Here is a 17864-nt window from a genome sequence, read left to right as displayed (position 1 = left end):
ACTTAGTCACAAATGCCCTTATAGGTAGATACAGGCTGTCTGCTGGCGAAAAATGGGCTAACTTATCTGGGGCAAACAAGTGGCTACCATAAAGTTTTAGGATTTTAGACCGCTTGTTGAGCCTGTAGAGCAAAAATGTTCATACATATTTTTCTACGGGCATGTTGTAAGTGACAGGTTGTAGTGAACGTTTAAACATGTACTCATCACACACACACCACCTGCAAATGTGTGTGCGGCATTCGCAGGTGGTCATTACAGAGCCAGTACGCACACCTCCCTAAGCACTACAGTGCGGCATAAGTGCATTGTAAGACAGCAGCACCCATATGTCACAAGTGTGTGCGGCTTATATTAGAGAAGCATGCTACGTTCACACCGGACATGCTAAACCCACATTCAAGAAGCATGTCGTGTTAACACTGGACTGGTCCTACCCAATACTAGTGCAATACTTGTGCATGTCCGTCACCTACAGTTACACCTACTTGATGCGAAATGTTGAAGCGGTGCAAATCTTGCTCCAGGCTTTATCTTTCACAGCTCTATTCCCATATATGACAGACTTGGTGTCATAGAACTCTAGCCCGCACAAACTGCAATTGTTACACTCTCCTCCATGATCAATTTTCAAGCGGTTGGCGCTTACGTAAAGAAAGGAGACGTTACCTATATTTCGCAACCAAATCAGAGTCTTTGATTGGTCAAAGTTCGACCTAGTTTAATTTTCAATAAATGTGCGTTCAATGATGTGAACACTAGAGTTTAAAATGCAGAAGCCCGAAACACATATTTACATACTTTTCATTGGAAGTGGTCGCTTGACAATGCGTTCCCAAGAGCGCTGTGAACATAGCTACACAGACACTTTAAAATATATTACCACACGCACAACAATCATACAATCCATTTTCAGGATTTCCCTTGAGGTGGCTGTACGAGCCTCAGGGGAACTGCAAGACACACTCGTGCTCCCCTCAGGATGTGGCCGCCCTCTCTACGACCCGCCATGGGCCACCAAAAACCTGCAGCACCTGTATGAGTCAACCACTGTTTGGTTGCATGTGAATAAGGCTTAAGCAAATATAAAACAACTAACCAAAGCACAAAGCAAATCAACTGCTTCCAGGACAAGCTCTTGGTGTCCAATCCTCGCCACACCAAGCTCCTCCAGGTCTTGATGTGATATCTTCAGCAGCTGCTCCCCACTGATCTTCTCCCTCTTGAAGTTACCAACATACTGCTGCAGGTTGTCATCCAAACCTGGACGGGTACAAGGAAAAAAAGGAAAACAGAAGTCATGACACAATCATTTGAAAAATACAACAGGCTTTATGGTCATTCAACATCTATGTGAAAAATAAGAATAAAAAAAAAAGAATGCTGCCAGTTTTAATGTCCAGGTGAAGTGTGTGCTCACAGCACAGATAAGGATCAAACGGGATGCTTCCCTTTGCTGAGCAAACACATCATAAACAGTGACGGTTGAGACTAACAAGTCCGTCCAGCAGGTAAGAAGGTGGCTGCTGTAACTGTGTGTGGAAAAGACGTCTGTGCAGGTGCGGGTGCTTTGCAGTAAACATGCTGGTATCAAGGGCGTCCCCTTGGCGCAATCGAAAGCGCCAGTAACAAAAGCAACTGCTGAAGTTCCAGAATAAGCCACTGCAGGATGCAAGTCATATATTGTGCATTAGAATAAACAAACTGACAAAACATCCCCTCCCTTTGCATGCAACAGAGAGGGGGAAAAAAATAGGCCTTTGTGTGTGTGTGTTTAGCTGGGTGTAGGCATGGAAGTAAACGCCACGGCGTTCTCTATCAAAGAGCGTACAGATAGAAGGCAGCTGCAGCTCTTTGGCCTGGTGCCCTCCATCTCCGAAAGACCAGTCAGCTGCAGTTCACCCCCCCAGCTCTTTTAAACTGTTGGTTAATGTTAAGACCTTTTTTTTTAGTCACTTTGAAGATGTGAAGAGTTCTTTAAAGAAGCTGTGTAAAATGTGCAGATTTAGGTTATGAGGGAGAGCTTATGGGCGTGTTTAGCGGTCAGCCGAGGACCTTTGTGCTGTGACAATCTGTGCACCTGTTGCTGACGGTTTGCATACAGGAAAAACAAAGGAACTTGTTTGTGTGCATTCAACATTAGATTACGTGTCTATGAGTATGAGAGGCATTAGCTCAGCATGTTTGGTGGTTTAGTAGACATGTATGGATGCAGAACCATAAAACACACATATAAAGATCATATTCTACAAATAAACAGTCATTTTTCAATGTGTTGGAAATTCTATTTGTATCTCCTTAAAAACGGCTTGAAAACCCGATTTACCAATTCATAAATTCTACAAGTTACTCTTGTCCAAAAACTTTTTTTTTATTCCAGCTGTAAAACCTTTTCTGGACTCCTTCAGGTGGTGTTATGTTTTTTTTTTTTTTTTTTTTTTTATGAACAAGCTCTCAAAGCTGTTAATACTCCTTTATAGCATCAAAGTTCACTTGAAACTCCCTTTTGAAATGTTCAGAAAGGGAGTTTCACGGAGTAGCTCAATTCATATTCCCCTGCATCACAGGGAAATTCTCCAAGACTTGTTAACCATTAGCCGTCAGGAAAGTCAAGAACGGTTAGGCTCATTGCATTCTTGGCATTCCCCGGCATTCTAATTCTCAGGCAAGGCTTCGGAACAAGTTTTTTTAGATTCAACTCCGGCAGTCTGGCAAAAAAGTAAACACACATGGGGAAAAAAAAAGACTTATCCAGAAAAGGCAACGTTTGTCTTTCCTGCTTTGTTAAAAGGCATTTCCTGTGGAATGGTGCCAAGGTCTTTGAAAAGGTAAAGAATTCAACAATGGAAAGTTATTGTTTAAAATGCAACAGTGGCTATTTTGGCTTTAAATGCACAACTGAAAACAGTCTGGGAATAAATGTTGAGGTATTACTTTCTCAGTAATAATTAATGAACGAATAGCTCATCCTCTCTTGTATTTAGTTTCACTTATTGGCAAGATGTTTTCCCCTAGTTTCGCGCTTAAGCTTAAAACAAAACCAAAAAGGTCAAAAAAATTAATTATGTACAATAAATAGAGCAAGAGGACTTTTTTTGCACCACTGAGTTGTGCCTCATAATACTAAGCAATGAGGAAAAAGCACTGTTTTTGTTAGATCAATGCAGCCTCCCCCTGGATTTAATTCCTGACACCTTCAGAGTAAAAGAAAAAAAAAAGGGATGTCCTTACAGTCCTTCTAAAACATTTATTGTGTGGCGATCAATTGCGGCTGGCTGGCTGGCTGGCTGGCGTGTGAAACTATCAATTTTCATTAAGGGCTGAGAAACCAGTAAACGAGATAGTGTGTCACTTTATTGTGAATCGACTTGAGGAGGTGACAGGGGGGTTGGTGCTGTGGGAAGGCTTTTTTTTTTTTTTTCTTGCTTTAAAGCCTGCAGTGGGTGAAGCGCTCAGGCAGTGGCTTTATGACCTGCAGAACACTTGCAGAACGCTACAAATGTGCACAAACCAGACTAAGCGAGTGTGGAACAACCAAATGGCTCTAATGTCACCTCTAATGTCCTCTAATGTCGCCATGAAGGTCAATGACCTTCATGGCCCTCATAAAATTCATCCAATCATTTGAAAGGATTCAGAGTGTTAGAAAACAAAACAGTTATGGCCTAATTTGATCATTTTATTGTGTATTTTGAGTCATCAGTTCCTTAAAACAATTAAATGCCAGCTTGTTTGTAAAAAAAAACATGGAAAAATTAAACAGTATTGATAAAAAAAGTGCGCTGTAAAAACAGTAACGTTCTTATCATTAGATCATGAAGCATAAAAACGAAATCATTCTAAAGTTTAGTTGTGTTGTTTAGTACAAAATAAAAGCACGAATTGCCTTTTCAGGCAATGTTCACACCTTCTCAAACCAATAAATGCTTATTGACGTTGTCTGGCTCAAACATGGTGGCGTTTTGGTACCTACAGTTGTGGGTACCAAACACTTATTGCAGGGCGAACAGTTTTGGTACCTACACAGTCTGTATCTCGAAAAAACGGCCACAGAATTGACTTAATTTTGCTGTAGCCCTAAGGACTACACTTTTTCTTTGGGTGATGTCACACTCACTCAGCCTGGTTCTCTTACACATCTAAAGGACAAAACATTACAGAAATGAAATATTCAAAGGAAATGACCGAATGACAGCTTGCTTAAGATGTTTTACTGTGATCCATTGGATGAGAGGACAGTTGTCTCACATGGGGCATATCTCAGCTTTGCACTTGCTGTTTACTGTGAGGTCCTTCTTACCACCCACTCTCTGGGTTTCAGTAAACAGTCATTATTGGCACAACAGGTTAGCAACACAAGTGCCTTAGCTCAGCTTTGGATAAATATAGCTGAACGGGCATATTTCTGGACAGCTGGACAAGCTAGAATTGAGCTATCTGGGCAGCATCTACACAACTGAACCCAGTTGGAGGCTTTCATGCCTCGACAGCCTACTTAGAGGCTGTCAAGGCACACGATTTTGAGCAATACAGACAATAAAGCCTTTCTCCTCGTAAAAGTTGGATTTATTTCTGTCTCAAACTCAGCTATTCTGGGATATTTGGTAACAAACAAGTAACTGAGTTCATTGCTGTGGTATATACAGAATAGTACGTCTAGCTAAATTAATGGTTAGTATTAAAAACCTGAAACAAAATTAAAAATAAAAAGAAAGCAATGGCTTCCGTCCAGATTTTGGTAGCCAACTTTTTGTTCACAGAGCTTTGATTATACAACCAAAACAAGCTCCCTCCCCCATCTTTGAACCCCTCCCTGTGCTCCCATAGGGAGTTGTATCCACCCTGAAACACACAAGCGCGCACACACAGGTCATTATTCCCTCTGAGGTAGCCAGTGGGAAAGCTCCTGAGTGTAGAAAAGCAAAGCCACTGTAACTCCGCCGTCTTTAAATGTCAGCCTGGCCTCTGAACCTGTGGGGAATGGTCAGGAATTTGACTCATTGTTCTGCGTTGAGCAGCTCCATTGTGGGAACCCTGCGGCATGCTGGCACAATGGTTCCTGACTGAATCAAGCGCGCTGTAATTAGAAGCAAAGAACAAGCTCCTCTCGGCTGCTGCTAAGCTTTCCCCCCCAATGCATGACTTCACAGAACAACAAAGCTTGTTCACACATTGGGAACTGAAGTTGCACAGTGATGGTGCACAACTCTTCTCGCTATCCATTCATTTATCCACTGAGAACAGGAGAGAATGTTACTTTCTTTGTCTCAAACAAGCCATCCGCTCAAGGACAAGTTGAAAGATACTAGCATTTGTTTCCTCAACAACTCTATCTGCTCTGGAGATAAATTTGGTTACCAAGTATAAATATGTGATGAACTCTTTCAAAAGTGCTTTCAGTCCCCAAAATATGTAGGCCAGTGTGTACTTTTCTAAATATACGAGTACAAGCAAGCGCTAATCCTTTTTTTTGGCCCCATTATTCTAACCTTTAGTTAACAAAGAGTGTTTCACGTGATCTCTAAGACAGGCCGCTGTAAAGTGGCCGTTACTTGTGCGGAGTGGGTTTCATAAGTGAGAGAAAGCAGCTGATGCCGGTTCTTTCATGGGAAGACAAAAGCAGCTCTGTCTCTTTCTGGGTGATGGATGATGACTGATGAGAAAAGAGGGGTTAAAGTTCACTGGGTTGTTGCTGTTTAAGCACATCAGCTCAAATAACCCTCATTTGTATGACATGTATGATGTGCTTTAAAAATGTAATATTTACTTTGTTCCTTTTATTATTACTACAAAATAGGATAGGCTGATTGAAGATCACTTGTCTTCAGTGGTGAATGACACTACTTGGTTGACCTATTTATGTGATTTACTGGCAACCTGACTCGTCCGTTGAGACCTACAGTCACCTTAGTTTGGGTATGGAAAGCAGATGATTTGATATGAAGCAAAGCTCCAATCTTGGTGAGCAAGCCAACCAATAGAAGCCCTATTGGAATGCCAGTTTAAAGGTCATGCAGGTCAGATCTGATGACCATGGGGAGATTGTGAGGCTATGATGGCTCTAGGCCACAAACTGAACATAAGGAGGAGGAAAAACAAGTGGGACACAGAAACAAGCACCAAGTGTCTCTGGAACTATGAAACTGCCTTGTCTGAGCCTAAGGCCATCGACAAACCAGACTACGGCTGCCTGGGTCACTGAGGCCACATTCACACTCACACGTTTTTGTTTTCAGATCGTACATACTCATATTCCAACAAAGTTTTCTGACAAAATAAAAAATCCACATATCAATGCAAAACTGGAAGCAGTAGTCACAATTAAACTGTGATGTTTTCATAATATCAAGCTGTGCTATAAGCATGTTGCAAAGGACCGCGACAATTGTGACAAATGGTTACCTTATATGTGCTTCAAGTTCTTCATGTATCGCTAAATATATTTTCATTGCAATTTTGATCGTTAATATTGCAAATCGTGGAGCCCTACTGGATACTTAGTCCTGCTATGACACTTACCATTATTTAATTATCCAGTTACGTCCAAATGAACTTCAGAGAGTTAAGGAAGCACAAATATTTGCCCAATAAGATCATTGGTGATGACAGGAAGGAGTGTCACCACTCCTCCCCGGTCCACTTCCAGATCCCGGTTGTCCAACTGGATGTAATTTCCTTGCTTATGGAGGATTTGCATCTATTCGCAATAGTTTATTTAGGTAGGTGTTAAAGCTTTAAACTTTATCTTAGAAAAACATAAACACTTCTCACATTTCAGCCATCTCTGCAGGCTGAAGATCATTACCACCACCATAAACACACACTAAAAAAAGCAGCTAAGACCTCAAAAATGTCTCAGACATGCCCTCCCTTTCTATACTTTGTCTTGTTCTTGCCCTCCAGACAGCATAATATTGTGCGATTCCCGGCCTCTACAGCACTGGTATTGTTGTGGTTTCACGGTCGATGAGGGAACAGGGGAAGTGACTCTTTTGTGTCTTAAACACAGTTGTTTTAATAGAGAGTTTCACTTCTGTAATTTAAGGATGAACTGTTTAGAAGGTTTAATAGCTTCAGCGTTGATGCTAAAGATAATAACAACAACACTTATCATCACGTGTGGCCTCACAAAGACTGGGATGGATGGGATCCTCCATAAAAGACGTGATTTAAAAATATATATTAAAAATACTTGTGCGTCCTTACCTTGAGGAACTGACTGAGAAAAGACAAGTATTTAACCTCAATAAGTTCAAGAGAGAGAAAAAATGTTGTTATGCACTTTATTTAAAGACATCTCTAAGTGTTCCTGTACTCTCAGTGTGGTAGTTTCCCATCACATGTACAGTGTTTGATCATGGTGGCCCTGCGTGCTGATTACAGACCCATTAACCAACACCATAATAGCGGCCTGTGGAACCAAGAATAAAGATGTACAAGGTTTGAGAGGGAAAATGAGAACCACTCATTTAGCTTTCCATGGGAAAATTGTTTTGTTCGCTGCCCCCCATGTGGATTACTTGTTTTGAAGCTCAGACAAATTTATATCTGTACCCAGTGCAGTGTTTTGATGCGTTTGTTGTAGACCGGCACGCCAGACAATTGGAAAGATTCGGTTGAGCTTTGAATCATAAGAGATCAGATTCACTATTTTGCTTCTTTAATTTTGAATACAGCTTCTTCTAAGCACCATGGGGTAAAGAAAGAAAAAAAGAGGGGAGTTGGTTGTGATAGAAAACAAAATACACTTTGATTTTATTGATTTATTTCAAGCATTGTAGTCAAAGCAATAAAGAATTTACACATATTTAAGGCTCAACTACTCCAAGCACAAAAAAAAGATGCCTTTAAAAAAAAGAAAACATATTTAAAAGGATCCGTTATGTAATGGTCTTTAATTTGCAATAAAACTGTTAGGTTGAGGGCAAACATTTGACTTACAGATTAAAACATATTAAAAGAAAATGTAAATGGGCCCAAAGTCAGTTTCTACAGCCTTAGTGACGTGCACCTCTACAGGTGCTGGGGGTTCTTGGGTTGTCTGGGCCTGTGGAGAGTCGTAAAGAGGACCGCCATTATCTTAAGGGGACCGCAGATGTGTCTCTCACTTTATTTGTGGCTCGTGCGGCCGCCTTAAGGGACGTAATGAAAATGAAAAGTACAATAGTTATGCCTGTGGTGACTGCATCATGAAGTATCCGTAAGGCTAAAGTTTTTGGCCCAGATCAACCGGTATCTAACCATAAGGGCAGTTATGACTAAGGCTTTAGTCAGTCACTATGAACTCTTTGGCACTTGGGTAGAATGACAGCACTAACAATTTTCATAGCTTGGCTTAGTTTGGTTTGCTTTTACACACAGTTCCCTTCAAAACGAAACTAAATAACGAAAGCGGAGTAAGCTGACTGAAACAATCATACCGTTCCATACTATTCCATACGGCTCACTTGGGGTCAGTATTTTCTGACCAAGACAGAAAAAAAGAACGTGAAGAAAATCGTTCAGTCCTGCTGATCTTCACATCATCACATAAAATATATCCTCACAGTAAGAAGTTTACCTTGTTAGACGTACAGTTTGCCGGTTTCCAACGTTTTCACCAGTTCTGCTTTTTTTGTTTTGCACTGTGGGCCACTTTTTTCACGCACGTCGGTGACATTATTTACGCACATTACTCCAATTTTGAAGTCTTTGCACTGGCTCCCAGTCAGCTTTAGGATCGATTTTAAGGTTCTTTTATAAGTTTATAAAAGTTTAAATGGAACTGGACCCTCATTTTTTAATCAGATTTACTTTTGTTTATGACCCTCCCAAAGCCCTCAGGTCCACAGGTGCAGGTCTGCTGGTGGTCCCAAAGGTCAGATCTAAAACCCACGGCGAGGCCTCCTTTCAGCACTGTGGGCCTCGCCTGTGGAACAGCCTGCCTGAGGATGTGAGGGCTTCAACCACTGTGGAGGTTTTTAAGAAAAAATTGAAAACACATATTTTTAGTAAAGCTTTTACATGATTTTTTACTTGTCCACATGTTTTCATTTGATTTTATACAATTTTAACAACTAATTTGATTTGTTTTGGTTTTAATGGTGGGGTGTGTATGTGTTTTTATTAATTCATTTATTTTGATTATTATTGGTATTATTTTTCCTATGTTTATTATTTTTACTACTATATTTTTTATCCTATTTCCTATTTTTATTCGATCTCTGGGAAGTACTTTGAGATGCTCTGTAGCATGAAAAGCGCTATATAAATAAAGTTGAATTTGAATTCACTCCCTTTAATTCCACACTTGGTCAGATGAGACCTTCACTCTTAAAAGGATCAGGGTTTGTTTGCTTGTTTGCTTCACACCAGAATTCAGTTGAGCTGTCACACTTGCTAAAAAGCAGAAACAACAAATCATGGTGCAAATGAAACCAAACATCCAAAGAACCCAATTTTACATCAGAAAAACACTAACATGTTTTTGAAAATATTCTTTTTATCACGTCATCATTCATGACAATTCCAGGAACAAATGTGTTTTTTCTCCCTCTTTTGTTAGATGTTGTCATGTGTGCACGAATTGGCGACAACCGTGGAGCTTCAAATCAACCTAAACAAACCACTTGTCACATGATCACACACTTGGTCAACCTTTTTCCCCTCCATCCCTGGAATAGAATGATTGGATTCAATGGCAGTTGAAATTACAAGACTGATGTTTAGGTCAGGAAATGAAAAAACAAAATGTCAAAATGTTTCAGAGTGTCAGTAGTTTTGCTAAGACAACATGTAACTGAAATAGAAACACTCACAGATGTACAAACCCCCTTTAGGAGCAAATAGTGGCCCGTGTGTTCAGAAATGTTCCTGAGAAACATCTTTGAATCCATCCGTGAGAAACTGAACTTTCTAAATTACCAGCACTCTGGCTTCCCTAAAATAAAATATGTTTCTTTTATCTGTTGAATTGCATATTAACAGGCTAAAATGCTTCCATCTACTGTTATTTGTTTAGATAAACTCTCATTCTTCCCTTTTTAATATGATTTTCTCTAGCTAAAATAAAACACATTCATTTTAAGTCTGAAAACACAAGAAAGTGTTTTGACGTGCAAGTAAATACTGAATGGTTCAGGTATCAGTTAAAACATATCAGTTGCAATTTTGTCAAATCTTTGTAAAACTTCTCATCATTAAGAAGAAAGACAGAATGATTAAAGAAGTCACAAACCAACCTCGTCATGACTACACAGTGTGTTGTACAATGACGAAAGCATACATTCCCCACATGTCAAACAAAGGGAGCTAATTCATAAAAAACAGAAGGAGCAGTTAAATGAATTATGTAATGAAATACATCACTCGTCAGCCTACACGCTGTGGGCAGCTTATTCTGCTCTGCTTATTGTGAGGGATAAGGGACGCTGACTCATATTCCTGCGGAGATAACAGCGACTGACTTGACAGTGTGTCACATTCAGAGCACGGCGAAGGGAGCCTATGACGAACACAAACAATGCACGCTGTGCTGGAGCGTCTCTCTGGACAGGCTGTCTTTGATTTTGGCGACATTCTGTTCACCTCCTCAAAACCAGCATTGGATATCTGACAAACACTGGTAAATCTGTTCTCAGCGGCAGGAGAGCTTTACTGGTGAAGCAACACGAACCTTTGTTGAACTAGTTATGACATATTCATTCCTTTTACCATAAATGTTTTGTATGCTGTTGGACAACGTGCCACAATAGAGCTGATGAGCAGGCGACACTGGTTTCCCAGGTGTTTGTATGAAAGGAGACAAAAAGAGAATCAAAGAAAGCCCCAGTGGGAGCTTCTTTAGGTCCAGCAGCCCCTTAAACAGCCAATCCCAAGTCTCGTTTAAACCCATATTTACAGCACAGTTTGAGCAATATAATGGCTTAATATAAGAGGAACCAATGTTGTTGGTAAAAAAACGTCAGTTGACTTGCTGGGGGGGTGACTGAATTGACAAACAAAAAAGTGTCTGTCAGGTATTCCATCGCAATACCTGCATGCTGCTGGTAGACAACAAGGAAGTAAACGAATAAAGCACAAGTACAGTACAGGTACAACTGGACAGCTCTTCCCAGAGGGTACACAGTTTGAATGACTTTGCAATAGTTGGCACTGCCTGAGAAGTCTGTACTGGTTTTTCAGTCGTAAACAAACGCCTGGCACAACCCAGCTATATTACGAGCTTTATGACTTTCCAACAGACAAAGTAACTTGCATGTAAAATCCCCATTCAATAATCAGAGCAACAGTCCTACTTATGGTGTTCCAGGTGATTTCCAACTTTGTTTTGACGTTTTTATTAGCTGTAACTAGTCTTCAACGCACGATCCGGAGAGGAAACAGACGAGCCTTTTAGGACATTTTTGTATCCACTGAACTGTAGATTTCCCAAACGGAAAAAATGAGCTTCAGAGAATTCAAAGAGCTTGGCACAAAAGCTATCCTAACAGTGTATTATTGTAACAATAATAATAAAAAGTGGATGATAAAAGGGTCAGAAGTATCTTTTTCGATTTGAAGATTACATTTCCTGAAAGGCCTGAAATTTTAAACTGTGAGAACTCGTCTGGACATGTTCTGAACCGACCAAATTATGTCCAAATGCCCAGATAAACCTTAAAAAAAGGGGTGGCGGTTCATAAAATTACAGACCACTCTATAATCATGCTGACATTTAACTCCATTACGGAGGGAGCAGGTGGTGGGGTTAGGGAGCTCGGACCGCCGGTAAACCCCCTCACTGATTAAATACAAACTGGATTTTAAAGCCATTAAAAGCAACAGAAGATACGCGTGACCTGTTGAGGCAGCTCACTCTGACAGCCATAGGTTTAGTCTGAAACTATAAAAGCAGCTGCATTCCTCTCATGTTCTGAGGTTATCTAAGCAGAAATACATTAGCATCACTTTGATAGCTATATAAACTTCCCTCTTGGGTTTCAATTTTTAAAACTAGCAGGGATTTGAGCTCAAATCTGGATCACTTAAAATGCCTGACTCAGCAGGAATGGGGGAGCAAAACATTTCACATAAGGACGTCAGTTATCATGTGATCACTATTTACATAGAAGGGAAAATGTCCCGCTGGTCGTTGTAAGCTTAGATCATGTCAGAGATTTGCAATGCACATGTTTTTAGTTTGAATGAGAGGCAAACAGGTCTGGCTCAGGGTTACCAGGATGCTGGGAAACCCTGTCTCCTGGGCTCGCCCTGCAAGAAAGCCTGCTGGGTATGCATACAAATGGAGACTGATACTGTGCTGCAGATAAAAAAAAATCAACAAAGTGACAAAAACCTGACAGATCTCTTCAGGTTTTGCAGTCAGAATAAGGGAATAAAGAATTTCTCGCAAAAATGTGAATTGATCCCAGTCCACACAGCTCTATTTTAGTCTCCCGAGCACTTTAACAGGCACATTCATCAGAAATGCTTTTTTCCTAAAAAAAAAATAAAATCTAATGTTAGAGAATTAAGAGCTGTAGATCTGTGAGACATCGGGGATTCCTGTTACTTTTTTGAATGTTCCTAAAGGGAAACACATTTCCACAGCTTTTAAAGAAAAGGATTGGATCATTTCGTTACTCGTTCTCCTTGGAGCATGTGCAAACACCCTGTACAGCATACGGGTTGCTAAAAATAAGATTGATGATGACTGCGATGCCTATCCAAATACAGACCTCCACTGCTTCATTCAGCTGATGCAAAGTAGGATGCCTTAATAGGGGTTCTGCGTCTGCGATGCGTCTGCTCACACTACTGCTCAGGAAGTGTGTCCAAATCTGATACAGATCACCGGCCATCATTTGCTCACACCTTCCAACAGTCTCCAGAGATAAGGCCGCTCAAGGAACCCACCGGTGAGGTCACTTTAGCATTCAAAGAGTTAAGCACGGCTGTGCTATTTGGCAGATGTGCCTGGGCAAATACAAAAGAACATTCAGAGCATGTTTGTCACCCCGCTGACAAGCTAACTACCTTCATTGGCACCTCTGTGTTACTTGACAGACGTGACATGGGAAAAATCCTTGTTGCTATCCACAACACATGTCAAACAAACCACTAACACGGGTTTGGGAGATTTCTTGAAGATCTAACCAATGGGAGCAATACCACATCCGACTTTTTTTATTTTTTATTAAAGCGATCAGTTATTGAACATATTTGAAGTTATATTCTATAGAAAAGATGGGCATTAAGTCTTTAACAAGTCTTTAAAACATCAGAATACTTTTGAATAACTCAACATGGGACAAAAATATTGGATAAGGCTTTATAATAAAACTCCTGAATAATCTAGTCATAATATATTAACAAGCATTGGTAATGGGTTTAAGAGCCTTTTAAAGACATTTATAAAGTTACATTTTCATACTGTATACTATTTTCATTTTTTGTACCAGCAAATAGCCCACACTTTAGATTAAGAGGCTGGAAAACACTCAAACTATTGACAAAGACAGTTGATATGTTTGTTATTCACTTAAAAATAAGCCATGTGAAGATTAACACATTGGTTTCAGATTGGGGGCTGCAAAACAATCAAACTATTAAGAAAGAAACAGTTATCACTTATTAATAAATTATTAACACGTATGAAGCATTTATAGGAGATCAACACATGCTATAAAATTAACACGTAACACTTACACATTTGCGAAACAACAATCCATCCAAATAAATGTCTTGATAAATTTCTCATAAAGCCTTTACAAATGCTAATAAATTTCTTTATCAGAATCAGATTCAGAAATACTTTATTGATCCCACACGTAGGAAATTTGTCTGTTACCACAGCAGCTTTGTAATCATAAAAGAAAAGAAAATAATATAACAAACAAAGTAAATGCAAACAAATTTCGTGGTATTATAATAATAATAATAATAATAAACAGCATATAAATAACATATTAACGCTAATATGGTATTAGTAATACATCTACAAATTCTAATGAACGTTTTTAAAATGTCCTGATAAAAGGCATATTAAAACATTACTAATGCTCGTTACTGTCTTATAACTGGATTATGGGGGCCCAAGTCTGGTCCCCCTGTGCCGGACCCCAGCCTGGATGAAATACAGAGTTGTGTCAGGAAGGGCATCTTTGCAAAAACCACCTGTGCAGTGATGCTGAATCTCTGTGGTGACCCCTGAAGGGATATGCCGAAAGGTGAATGAATGATTACCAAATATGGGACATTGATGTGCTTGCTTTGACAGAAAAAGCTCTTAAAGTCATTGACTGTATATGAGAACTGGACTGACGCAAGACTAAAAATACTAGGGGGCATTACGAGGCTTATTTAGTGGAAGGCTTGAACACAAGCCGTTTATCCACACAGTAGTTGGTGCCTACATTCCTTGTTTGATCTGGCAGTTTTAAACCTGGCAACGACATAAATGGGGAAAATTCTAAGAAGCGCCTCTCAGTGAAAGAGAAATTATCCAGCTGACTATGGCTAAAAAATGTTCCTGAATGTTGCTCGTCTGCCCTAACTAAATTACAGCGCGTGAGGAATATGGGCTATATTTGGAAAATAGTGGTAAGCATAAGACGGAATTATTTAAGTGGCTCTTCGTAGAGAATTCAGTGAGTCCATAGGTAATGTCCTTAAAATCTAATCTAGAATTCATCTCAAAGACACCCCTGCTCACTTAAAATGCATTTGGACACATCAGAGCCTGTTTCCCCTAAGGTGGGTTGTCCGACACATGACATATGGCACACCAATTACACGACACCATGGGACCAGCTGCAAGATCAGAAAGCATGTGGTGAAGGACAAGAGCTTTAGGGCATATTCAGTCCCCAAACAAGAACCAAGTGTTTGAATTCAAAGAATCAAACTCCCTTTCGGTGGCAAAAAGCACCCGCCAAGCCATCATTTGATCTCTTGACAATGCAAGTGATTAACAACTGCATCAATATTTACAGTAAAAAGCAGGTAATGCAACCAGATACGATTCTGCAAATGGTAGTGTTTGGGATTGGTGTGTATGGTCAACAAGAGGTCGTGACCCCGGGCCACACATGTGCCTTACTTTACGCTCTGGTAGGATTATACTGTTTATTCTATGATTAAGGAACATAAGTGTTTACATGTCGTATTGACGACTTTTGGATTTTCTATACACCAAGGCGCTCAAGGCGATGTAAGACTGAGGCACAAAAAATGAACTCCTGGTAAGTTTTGTGAAAATTTGCATTCCTACGCTAAAAGCTGCCCCAAGTTTTTGCAAACAAGCAGCAATAGGGATTCTACATGTTTAAATGTTTTTTTTTTTTGGAGTTTTGACTGCTTAAAAGCAGATCCATTTGGTTGCAGATTGATTGGCACCTATTTGCAAGCAAATGGTTGTTAAGCCTGATAATATGCCAAAGTAACGTTATTTTAGGGATAAAGGTATTTATAAGCAAGGCAGTACTAAATGTCAATAGACAAAGATACTAAAATGGAAAAAGAGGAAGAAATGCTCCCATGCAGATCATTCTCCACATTTATTGTGTTAGCATGGGTCTGCAAATCCAGCGGTGAGGACCTGCACAGACATCTGCTGAGTCAGATTTTCAGGAGACAGAGAGCCATGGTGCTTTTATAGTCAACTAATCCTTCATGCATGCCCCAACTGGGATCCATTCACGGGATAACCCATCCATGCCCCCCCTCCCATCCCAAACCGTGGATGAACACAGACAAACACGCTTCATTCAGAAGCACAGCTTGAGCGAGTTACATACAATGAGGTCAAAATGAAAATCACAAGAGTCCATTTAGGAAGCTTTTGAATGCAGTTTATAAAAAAACTACAGAGGAGGACTTCTTGAACTGCTCATGGTTTAGTTAGATGTAGTATTAGAAGTAATGTTGATGTTTTAAACTATTTTAAAGTGTTCCCAGTGGTCTTTTAATTATGATAATGCCATTTTTAGGCAAAATACAAAAACCTTTTTCTAGGAGATCTAGGAGATCCCTCTGAGTTATGGGCGGGACTGTTGGCACAGAGTAAACCTGCCCTCATTTCCCATAATCCCTTTATTTACATTCTCTCCCGCTATCTTACAGCCCCTCACACCCCCAACCTAACATTACCGGTGCAACAAATATGGAATGCATTATTAGAGCTATCCAACTGTACAGTTTTCAGCCAGATGGCGGCTCAGACGAAAAAAACAAAGATGTGCATGGATCTAGTCGCCTTTACGTGGACGCATCGGAAAGGAGCAGAGCAGGGAGCGTGTACCCCACCGACAGTAGCACATCCGACATTGCTACAGCATTTTTCCTCTGATTCACAACGATTTGAATAAAGACTCTATTCAGAAATGCAATTTTAGGCTTAATGTTCAGGTCTTAGGGGGGGGGGGGGGGGGGGGGTAAAGTTACTGTCGCTTTTAAAGGAAGGCTTTACATTCCATTTAGCCTCTCCTATGTGATCATACATACCAAGGCTGTGAGTAAAGTTAGGTCCAAAGACAAATGAAGTCCCTGTCATAGCAAGGATTCTTCAGGGCGCCTGAATCAAGCACAGGAACAAGATAGGTAAAACTTGACTTGAATGTCCCATTTCAGGTGATTCTCCTTCATACCATGAGACAGTGTGTGTGACAGTGTACACTTTCATGTCAATATAAAAGCTTTGGGATGAAAAGGCTAAAGGGAAATGGGATTCACTTCCTCTGAGGGTGTTTCAGCACAACACAAGTGGCAGTTTCAACCTAATTATCACAGCACTCATCAGCCTGATGACTAATGCGATGATTCACTAATAATCAAATAATTGAGTTAGATAAGGGAGTGTAGGTCGTGTAAGAGAAAAAAAACTAAAATAAAATCAGGAAGAATAAAGTGTTTAAAGGGATTTATCCTAGAAATCAAACTTTGGCCACTTAATTAAACATTTGTTTACTTTGCTGTAGCGTTCACGGACCCGATTTGACGTTATGTTAAAACTAAAACAGCGCAGTAAGAAGCGATAAGTTGTGTTGTCATTTTAAGTTTCCTAAGGTTTTCAGAGGAAATGAAATGCATTGCTATTGTTGGCGCCTCGGTAAAGGTAAAGGTATGCTGTCACGCGGGAGCAGTTTCTATGAAACCAGTTCAGAAGTGACTCAGGGAAACGTTAAGTACGAGACATGTTACCACATAAACTTAAACACAGACCCCCAACCCGCTGAGACCCACCTCTCATCCAGTCAACAACTTGCTTCGGCGTCCACTTCGTTATCGGCTCCATTTCTTCTTGTTCAAGTACAACATTAAAGATTAAAAACGGGTGACTTTAAAAACAGAACTCGTAAAAAAAAAGATAACCTGAATATTGTTAACGTTCTGTCATATACTCTACGACAGCTTCGCGCTGTTGGTCTGCTCCATTTCAGTCTCTAAACAACTCTGAACAATCATGCTGGAGGTTGGACTGACATCCCCCCATGGCTCCTCAACGCACCGTATGGGATTCATGCTGCATTCACGTACTTCCGGAAACAATGGGAAAAAACACGCTCGTGACCAAAACTCTGGGGCAAATAGTCAAAAAAGTATTTAACATAAATACAAATACAACTTTAAAAATACATTTTATGATATCATTAGTTAATACACATACAATTTTAACCATCATAATAGTTTTTCACATTTTAAATTCACAGAAAACTTTGATTCATTTTGCCTGCGAGCTCCGGTTTGTTTAATTATGTTTTATATATTTTCATTTATTTTAAAATGCAAAGGTTTTATTTTCCATTTCTATTAGAAAACGCCCCTCGTAAAGCACATAAACAGAAATTTGCAAAGCGCATTGAAATGTATATTAGGAATTCAGGTGATTCCTCTGCTCACAGCCC

The 17864-nt window shown here is 40.0% G+C and overlaps 1 protein-coding gene across 1 annotated transcript in view; it reads right to left on the bottom strand.

Annotated features, from left to right (window-relative positions):
- LOC101157335 (connector enhancer of kinase suppressor of ras 3) overlaps window positions 1-17474 on the bottom strand; it is a 45628-nt gene extending 28154 nt beyond the window's left edge. The window contains exons 1-2 of the mRNA XM_004082376.5: window positions 17203-17474; window positions 1100-1263 (exon numbers count right to left, since the gene is read on the bottom strand). Of these exons, the coding sequence (XP_004082424.2) occupies window positions 1100-1263; window positions 17203-17254 (216 nt within the window). The 5' untranslated portion in view covers window positions 17255-17474. The remainder of the gene's footprint in view (window positions 1-1099; window positions 1264-17202) is intronic.
- Between the last annotated feature and the right edge of the window lie 390 nt (window positions 17475-17864).

Source organism: Oryzias latipes, chromosome 22 (assembly GCF_053564925.1).
Source record: "Oryzias latipes strain Hd-rR chromosome 22, Olatipes_Hd-rR_3.1".
In the NCBI taxonomy this organism is placed as follows: domain Eukaryota; kingdom Metazoa; phylum Chordata; class Actinopteri; order Beloniformes; family Adrianichthyidae; genus Oryzias; species Oryzias latipes.
The sequence above is the reverse complement of the archived record's forward strand: the minus strand, read 5'-3'. Positions and strand labels throughout refer to the sequence as shown.